Source organism: Rutilus rutilus (genome assembly GCF_951802725.1).
Source record: "Rutilus rutilus genome assembly, chromosome: 4".
NCBI classification, from domain to species: Eukaryota; Metazoa; Chordata; class Actinopteri; order Cypriniformes; family Leuciscidae; genus Rutilus; species Rutilus rutilus.
In genome coordinates, this window is record NC_140212.1 from 20019451 (window position 1) to 20029712 (window position 10262).

The 10262-nt window shown below is 36.7% G+C and overlaps 1 protein-coding gene across 1 annotated transcript in view; it reads right to left on the reverse strand.

The window, feature by feature from the left end:
- The window catches only part of LOC311289784 (uncharacterized protein), a gene marked incomplete at its 5' end in the record, with an annotated part of 31237 nt that extends 23555 nt beyond the window's left edge, over window positions 1-7682 (reverse strand). Inside the window, 5 exons of the mRNA XM_084408030.1 lie at window positions 5912-5975; window positions 6140-6269; window positions 6843-7068; window positions 7441-7470; window positions 7634-7682. Of these exons, the coding sequence (XP_084264156.1) occupies window positions 5912-5975; window positions 6140-6269; window positions 6843-7068; window positions 7441-7470; window positions 7634-7682 (499 nt within the window). The remainder of the gene's footprint in view (window positions 1-5911; window positions 5976-6139; window positions 6270-6842; window positions 7069-7440; window positions 7471-7633) is intronic.
- Window positions 7683-10262: the final 2580 nt, after the last annotated feature.

A 10262-nucleotide genomic window follows, 5' to 3' on the forward strand; every position in this document is an offset into this window, starting at 1 on the left:
AATACTATTATCAGGTTAATGTTCTCTTTTCTGGACTAGTTTCTTTGGTAACACTTTAGAATACTGTTCCTTCATTAATGAATAACTACACAGGAACAAATGAGTAATGCACTATTAACATTGTAGTAACTACTATTACCTAACAAGAAACTCTGATTAACGAATTAGTAAGTCATAGCGTTCAGTCGAATGTGGTAGTTCACTATTAGCTAATCAGTAACTACTATTTTTCATACCTCACTGAAGACTATAAGAACTACTATATACAAGTTCATAATTAATATTAATAATGCATAATATATAATAAGGTAATGGTAACTCATTAATAATTAATCAAGTGTTACTACATCCTTCTAAAGGAACTAATAATCATTTGGATCAGTATTCTAAAGTGAAAACATGATAAATACCTAATATTGACAAAAGTCATTGTAAGTTTTAAGGCTTTTGTAAGGTTTTTGATAGTAATGACTCAAGTGTTACTACATCTTTCTAAAGGAACTACTAATTATTTGGATCAGTATTCTAAAGTGAAGATCATGGGAACACACTAGTAATGACTAAAGTGTTACCAAATCCATTGGAAGGAATTACTATTCAAAATCTTACACAAATCTCAAAAGCTTACAATGACTTCAGTCAATATTAGGTAGTTATCATGTTTTTCACTTTAGAATACTGATCCAAATAATTAGTAGTTCCTTTAGAATGATGTTGTAATACTTGAGTCATTACTAGTGGGTTACCATTACCTTTTATTATAAATTATGCATTATGTTAATTATGAACCTGTAGATAGTAGTTCTCTGGGAGGTATGAAAAAAATAGTAGTTACTGATTAGTTAATAATGAACTACTACATTCATCTGAGCGCTATTACTTACTAATTTGTTAATCAGAGTTTCTTGTTAGTTAATAGTAGTTACTAGAATGTTAATAATGCGTTACTCTATTGTTCCTGTGTAATTATTCATTAATGAAGGAACAGTATTCTAAAGTGTTACCGTTTCTTCTTCATTGTTTCCCTGTGTTTCTGTTCCTGTGCCCTATGTTCTCGCTTCTCATTTGTTGTCATTATTTCATTTGGTTTCCCTGATTATTGATTCCTGTCACCTCTCATCTAGTGTCCTTGTTAGCGCTGTAAATTTAATCCCTCAGTGTCAGTTAGCCTATATTGTCCTGTATTTTCTATGATGTTGCGTGCGTTAGTTTGCTCCTGGTATTTCTCATATACTTCTGGTTTAGGATTATCTTCTTTGCTTTGTTCAATAAACTACATTCCTCTTCCTTGCCTGCCCTGCACGTAACAGAATACAGGACGGACCAAGAGAAGATTTAAACATGGATCTGCCAGTTGTTCTCCTCCTCCTCACCCAGGATGATCAAGGACCACACTAGAGATTTTTTTGGACCTCACCTATCTTACTCACTTTTTCATTTCCCTCTATTTTCTTTGACTAGACTTAATTAGAACTTAAAAGAACGTGTTCCCCTGCCCGTTTATGGTATTTCGAGGGAGGTTTCAGGACTTTGTTAAGCTAGTGCTCTTGCAGAGTGGTTCCTCTTTCACCGTGGGTGAGGTGGAGGAGGACCATCTATGCCACTCGCATGCTATGGATCCCGAGCCTAAGCCCACCCCCACCTCAGACCCTGAGCCTGACCCCACGTCCCCCCCAAAAAATAGAGCCAGAGCCTAAGCTCGCAGAGGACCCTGTGTCAGTGGAGAGTTCGACCCTGGAGCCAGTGCCTGCAGCCATGTCCATCTGTGCTAGTAGAGCTTGACATCCTGGAGCTGATTCCCATTCATCACCCCAGGAGCTTTATTAATAACAGGAGCTTCAGTTTGCTCCTGTTATTTCTCCTATGTTTCTTGACATCCTGGAGCTGATTCCTATTCATCACCCCAGCCCTGAGGTTGAACTGTTCCTGACCAGTTCCCTGGGCCTTCCTCTTCCACTGGTCTTCCACTCACCATCTAGCATCCAAGTCTCCTGCATCTCCTCTGGTCCGGCCCAGCTCCAAGTGTCCTTCGTAGCTAATGATTTCACCTAGCGTCCCTCTCCCTTCTACCTATGACAGCCAGTTCCTTAGTCCTGCCTCTGCTGGCTCCTTTCAGTTCCTCTGTTTCTCTTCTGTTTGCTGCGCATATCCACCTCGGGTCTTCCGGTCACCAGCTCCACCTTTGTAAGTAGATCCCCTGGGCCCATAACTCCACCTCGCCCTGTTGACCAGTTGGCTCCTTGCCCCAACGGCTCCACTTGGGACCATCGTCCTCACGGCTTCACCGGGCTCCCTTGTCCCTTGTTCCGGCTCCACCTTGGTCAGTTGTCGTTCTGCCTGAGGCATGGACTTCCAGTCCTTTGGAGGTGCCATATCCCTCCACCCTTTCAGCTTTGTTGGGCTCTACCTTCCCTCCAGCTCCACCTTGGTCCTTGGTCTGCATCAGTCCACCACCCTGTAGGGTTGGGCGATGTCCCCTAAATTGGCAGTTGACGATGTTTACAGTAAAACATCGCGATGGACGATGATATCGTCGGGGGGGGGGGGGGGGGGTGCTACGGAATCGCGCTGACCATCACGAAGGGAGAGAGAGTACACTCCTACTGTGTTTACGCCACGGGAATACTCGGCTTGGCATTTTGAAATATTTATATGTTTATTTGGCCGTTTAGGCTCGCAACCGAAGACAAAGACTATATTCTTGTCCGTGTTGCGCTCGGAGCGCGCGCACAGCATCCTGTCAGTACAATTCAGTTCTCTTTCGCGACTTATCGCGCTTTTAATATTTCTTTTCAATATAAAGCACATCCTGCTCTTTTCTTTCTCATTCATTCATGTTTTATTATTAATAACTTTAAACAGAATCGTCAACTGAAATCTGCGCGGATTATCAACAATACGACACATTTTTAGGACATAAAGCATCTCTGCGGCAAAAGTAAAAGTACCAGCGGCCAGCGGGTGAAATGTTTCGAAATGTCTCTTTGAACAGTAAAGCACCCGTTTCAATAAAAGGATATATTAAAGTTTATATAGCCTACTTTTACATTTTCGGTGCTGTTCTAAAATGATTTTCGCCATCACTTTAAACAAGCAGCGGCTGCTTGAATCAAAGTACAGGAGCTGTTAAGGCCTCATTATACTTCTGCGTCGGACCTACGCCGGAGCCTATACGCCGTAGGCAACGTGTTGGTTTTAATTTATACTTCTGTGTCGTTGTCCGCGTTGACGCGTACCTAGGGAGCGTGTGAAACCCCGAGGGAGGGGTTCTGGCAGACCAATCACAGCGCTTGTGTCCGCGTAGAATTGACGCGTTGTTACATTTTTGGAGAGGTGCACGTCAGGGTACGCCGTAGGGTACGCGCGCTACACACAGCCTACGACGTAGCTACGGCGGCAGTTCGACGCAGAAGCATAAAACAGGCTTTAGGTTACCACAGAAACGTAAGCGGTTAGTTGATTGCTGTGGTGACTCGTGACACTCGCGAACAGCACTGAACACGCACGTCTTAATTTTTTTATCGTTCGTTGGTAAAGGGTGAGAGACCTTGCGAGCCACATGATTTTTGCCTAACCACTGGTATACACACGAACACGAACTGCCGTGAGACTGGGCTGGTCTGACAGGGTGGCTCACCATCGTGATGTCGGTCAGCCATCACGATGGACGATGATATCATCCATCGGCACAACCCTACCACCCTGACTCCAGCTCAGCCGCTGGTCCCCACTGCTCCACCTTGGCCTCCAGGACTTACGGTGACATCCGGTCTCTGTGTTTCCTCGGCTCCGCCTGGTTCTTCAGCTCTCCTGGCTCCATTGCTGGTGGTCGGACCTCTGACTCCAACCTGGCTCCTCCCTCAATTGGTTTCACCATGGACCCTCATCCTTGCTATACTCTGGGTTGTCAGCTATTTCCTCCATCTTTCATCTCCTCCATGGCTTCTCCCTTCACCCACTCACCCGTAGACTATTCCTCCCATTCCCCCATGAACTCTTCCTTCCCCAACTGATTTCCCCGACCACCACCACTACCAGAAGGGGGGGATGATGTCTGGTCTATGTTCTTTTTTATGGACTTTTAGTTTGTTTTTCATTGTTTCTCTGTGTTTCTGTTACTGTTCCCTTTGTTCCTGCTTTTAGTTTGTTGTCACTGATTTGGTCTCCCTCATTATTGATTCTTTTCACCCGTGTTCCATCTAGTTTCCTTGTTAGCTTTGCATATTTAAGCCCTCAGTTTCAGTTAGCCAATTGTTGGATGCACTGTACATAACAACTATTCCATATATATTATTTAAAAAAAAAAATACATAAATAGATTTTATATAACAAGAATTATCTAAAATATTGTTGCCAAATCATTAGTTATCCAGAATTAGAGGAAAAAATTCTAGTTCTCACCATGTCTGACACTTTGTTCTACGTTCCTGCCCTGGAGCATACGTTATCTTTGCATGTACACATGGACATTCTTCCACATTTATGGAATGGTAACCATCAGCATGATCATTCAGGACCTTTCCTGAAATTGCATAAGAAGAAATGTTTTGCAAATTATATTCAAATTAATAAAATAAAACTAGATTTTTTGCAACATCTGAAAAGTGACTAATGCAAACTAATGCTTAAGGTTACAGACTTGTTCTAAAAACAAAAAATAATAATAAAAAAAATCAATTAAATTAAAGTAAAATATCTGTGAAAACAAATTTCCTTTTTTAATGCTAATCAAGGACCAACCATTAGCTGGCAGGCAGGTGCTAGTCAATTCTGTGGTGTAATTCTGTGGGTTGCTGCAGGTTGGCGGGAAAGCGCTACCCATCTCCTTATAATACAGGTCTCCAGGACAAAGAGGTTGGGCTGCAAACAAGATGAATTCTTACTATTTTATATATATATATACAAAAATGAATATGATTACATTTCTCATTAAGTTGTAAAAACTGTGGTTCTTACAGCAGTTGCTTTTCGATCTCCATACTGTCAAAAGTGGATCGGAGCTCCTACACATAAGCGAGATCTCTTTAAAAAAGGAGCAGTTTGCTTCCTTATGCCACAAGCCATTCATATGTTTATTACATAGATCCAAGTATAGTTTACGTTGTTTGCCAAGACATTCCATAGCATGGGAAAAAACATCATTACAAACCTAAACAAAAAATACAGATATGGTTAGTAGGCAATCAGTGCATCAATGCAATACAGTACATCATGTAATCCTTTGCATATTTTACAAATATAAGGCAATGCATTATAGGATTATAAAGGATAACTTTTATAATTCATTTTATGTACAGGCTTCATTGAAAGAACAACACTGTAAACAGTTCTGGGTAGTAATTGATTATATGTAATCTGGATTACCTAATCAGATTTTAAAAATTAAATACTTGTAATTAGATTATATTACATTTTAAAATACTCATAATCATAATACAGTTACTTTTTATTGATTACATTATTTAATATTCACAAAATGGCAAAAAATGTAATAATATTTATTTTTCTTTATATATTTTTTTTTATCTATATGGTACAATATTATACTATTCAATCAATGGTTTAGACAAGTTAGATCAAAAGAAATAAAGTAAATTTTATTGCAGTCAGTTTATTTGCGACAGTATATTTTATGGTAAAGGGCTGGCAATTTAACCAGCTTTTTTTTTTTTTTACCTCAAATTTCATGTTATTTTTATCAGTTTACTGTTCATATTTGTTCAGCTGTGCAGAAACTCACATTGTTTTGCAGTGCAACAGAGTCTTGTGTCAGGCATTGCCAATCAGAGAGAACACTGTCAGATATCAGCTGCTGCATAGTTTCTATGAACAAAACCCCATCAAAAATTATTATATTATTATATCTTGACACTCGTTATTTAAACAGTACATATCAATTGAGCACACTTACCTGAGCTGTTCTTGTGCCCACAAAGTCCACTCATACTGTCCTCTAAAACCTGGTCCAGTTCCACCTATAAAAGATGTGCTCAAAGATTACATATAAAATATAGTACGGTCAGAGTTGTATATAGACGCGCAATAATGCAACAATCACATATTTTTGGTTCAATTATGTTTGTTAAATCAGTAAAGAATTTTGCAATCTTTCAGACCGTTGTCTTTAAAGGAAACTCACCCAGAGTGAACTGACGCCATTAGAGACACTGTACCAGGTGACAGACAATGGCAAAACTTTGCTTTGGAGCCTGGTATAGATTCCATAATGAAACACATACTGATAAGTGTGGTCGTATGGAAGGGGAATTCTGTGAAAAGATCAACAATTTTTATTTTATTTCATGTGTGCTTTTAAAAAAAACTGCCTTAATTATTTAAGTACAATCAACTTGGATGTTTGAGTCATTTCAACTTAAATTACATTAAAACAAGTTGAATCTTATATAACTTATAAAAAGAGTTAAAGCAATGTAAAAAACATATGTTGTCATAACATTACTTTTTTTTACAGTGTTGGATATACTAACAAAAACATTTGAATCAAGAAATACTTCTAAAAACGTGGCCCATATATTTTGGTATCTTGGATGATATAGTATTAATAAAAATGTAAATATGTTTTTGATTAATTTCATGTCAAGCTTTTATATATTCTAGCAATTTCTGTCGTCAAATATTTGATTTGCTAAATTAGAATCTAATATTTGCTATATGATTTATATTAGGAAAAAATATGAGATGAAACCAATAATAAATAGCACACACAGCAGCTTTTATAATTATATGCTAATTTCAATACAAGAAATTACAAGACAATTACAAGTAGTTCTATACAAATACAGAAATTGTATTCAACTAATCTAAATATAGAAATGCCAAACCTGCTGCCTTCCACTGTAACAGTGTTATTGTAAATGAGAGTCGTGATTTTATTGACAATGATCTCCACTCTGTCCATCAGGCCGTTCGATCCACGCTGGACGATGATATGACAGTTCACTCCAGCATGAGTGAACCGTGTGAGCGTTACAGGACATGTGGACTTCAGATGAAATGCGGTTTTGTTGAAGGTATAAAAGACGCCGCTGCCGTACGTCTTACACACATCTAAAAAAAAAAAAGAAACCAAAACAAATAGGACCAAAGTAGACATAACAGCTCATTACTGAAATGTATGTATTTATTGTGACAAATGGTTTGTCTCATACACTGTATAAAATTTCTAACCTCCCCAACTCAAAATTTTCTAAATTTTTCAATTGGCGCAGGTGAAATTCTGTAAATTATCAAATTAAATTTACAGAATTTCACTTGGGCCAACTGAACAATTTAGATGTGATCAGTCACTAGAAAATTTTGACATTGAATTTTGTAACAAAACCAAGTCTATTTTTTTCTCTCACTATAATACTAACACATTTATAATTGGACATGTACCCAAGCATGTATTAAAGTAGATAAAATGCAATACTTTCTTACTTTGAGCTGCAAACCCTGAGTAGATGTGGCCTGCAAATTAAATCAGAAAAAAGTTTAAATTCCAAAAGTTTTTGAAATAAATGTTCAAATAAAAACAATTAACTAGATTAATCTTTAGTCAATATAGCAAATTGCTTACACGCTTTAATAAATTAAACTATATAAATAATTGAAGTAATCAAAATGAACCAACCTGAGAATACAACAATTATTCCTAAAAATATTGCCTGTTGCAGAGCCATGCTATCTGATAAATGTCTGCTCACTGGTGCATCAGGACTACAGAAATGGGTCTTGAAGCCCTTTTATGATGAGATCCACTTCACCAATTTGAATAGCATGAGGAAATAGCCACTAGATTAAACATTGACTATATGCACATGAACTAATAAGGGGGTATGGAACACAAGAGCAAACAAAGAGCTTTTCATATGTTCTCATTAGACAACTGGAGAAAATCCAAAGATTACTGTGCAAATCTCTTTATTTGACACTGCTTTGTTGTTTACCTGTAATGGCACGCAGGTCGTTCTCTATTTGACATAGTTCCTGGTTCTGCTCTGTGAACAGGTGGATTTGATTACAGGAACTTAGCTTGCTGATGGGAATAAGATCCCATAACTCAATCACGGAAAATGCTAATCTTTGTTTTTTTTTCTTTAAATGTGCATTTAAAGAACATACGCAACTCTAATCCCAAACATTCCAAAAGGGGAATTTTTGCAGCGATGCCATGGAAGAAGCATTTTTGATTCAGTGAACAGGTCTTAAAATAACCTTTTTTTCTCTCTCTCTCTGTGAGAATAACATATTAATAATCTAAAGAACCCTTTTCCACTATGAAGAACCTTTTGTGCACTGGATGTTAAAGCTTCTTCGATGTCAACGAAAAACCTATGCATTTACTTTCTAACATCCTCAAACTTTAAAATGATTCAAGAAAACCAAAACAAAGGTTGCATTGTAAATCTTGTGCAATTACAGACATAATTTATGACCTGTTACCAAGAAAATCTTACAATCAATTTACTTGATTCTCTTTTCATTTCTTTATTTCCTTTACCTCCTGAATAGGTAAATTATTACATCCTTCTGCTCCAGGATAAAAATTCATGCCAATAACCAGAGAGGATCCTTATGGCAACTATTAATTTGTGATAGATGGTTAATATTAGATAAATATTAGCTAAAACAAATAAAGCTGGTTAAGGATATCCTTTAGAAGTCTTCAAAACACCATTCACCATGGCACTATGTTAAAGCTAGACATATATTAATGGGTTTATTTTATTTTATTTTACTTTTAAACTATTTTAAACTACATTTTCTTGAGTCTTGTTTAATTATTAGTATATGCAATGTAAAAAAATATATAACATGTCTAAGCTGTAAATCAAAACAAATACTGGGTACTTTACAATATTATCTCATATGTTAACATTAGTTAATGTGTTCATTAGCATGAACTAACAATGAGCAATATATTACAAAATGTATTCATCTTTGTTAACATTAGTTAATAAAAAATATAAATATTAATTGTTTGTCATGTTACTTCACAGTGCATTACCTAATGTTAACACATATAACTTTTGATTTTAAGAATGTATTAGTAAATGTTGATACTAACATTAACTCATTTTATTAAATGCTGTAGATGTATTAGTGAAACCTTATTGTAAAGTGTTACCGATTACTGAAATACAAGATAATGCTATTTCAGCCTTTCCACTTATTTCATGTTTAATTCAGTGTTACTTCCTGTCTCTTTGTAATTATTTGTGGAATTTAGCAATTTCTTCAAAGTCTTACACCATTTTTTTCAGTGTACATGCGGTTTTTATTAAGTTGTGAAACTGTGAATAAATGGTGACCACACAAATAATCGACAATATATAACTTTATATACCTTTAATACATAATTTGGTTGCACTTTATTTTACAGTACATGCACGTACGTATACTTACAGTGTACATACCAAAGAAAATACTGGGTAATTAAAGGTATCTACATGGGTTAAGGTTAGGTTTAGGGGTAGGTTCAGGGTCAGTACCTTATTACCCAATTATTGTCATTACTATACGTATGTGGCTACATGGGGAACAGGACTGTAAAATAAAGTGCTACCCATAACTTTTTTACCTTTATTCTTGAAAAAAAAAAACATACCTATATTATGTTAACTACCATTGAACACTAAAGCAACTGCTAAACCTGTGAAAAATGTTGCCTCACAATAATCAACAGTTGAGAGCATGTTTTATAAGTGCCATTTACAAGGTATATTCTGTCCAACAGGTGGCAGTATGTCTGTTTGTCTGGCGTTGTTGTACGTTCAATCTATCACTCTTATTTTGTACTCTTATGGTAAACGGAGATAGAGATTAAGAAGGTCTCCAAAAAATCAACCCACAAAGCTGAATCCAAATGCAAAAAGTAATGTTTTCATGCCCATTGGAGATGAAATTACTTGTTTTTCAGAATGTAGGCTAATCATCAACAATCACTCCATCAGCTCAAGTAGTGTCCAAGCATATCCGTGTTCTCAGTGAAATGGTGCTGATTTACCTATAATCAATTCCTATAATCTAAATAACCACACTCATGGACATACTCATCCCAGATTAGCACTCTTATCGGGAGAAGTCGGTAACCTAGGTGACTGTTTGAAAACATGAAGGGTAGAATACTGAACACTCACTAAGGCTTCTGGTGGAAAACTGCTGAACAATGATAAAGAAAAACAATGAATGTCCTAAACATATATCAGCAAGATTAGAAGCAACATTTTTGGAGATTCTTCTGTTTTCTTGTCATGAAT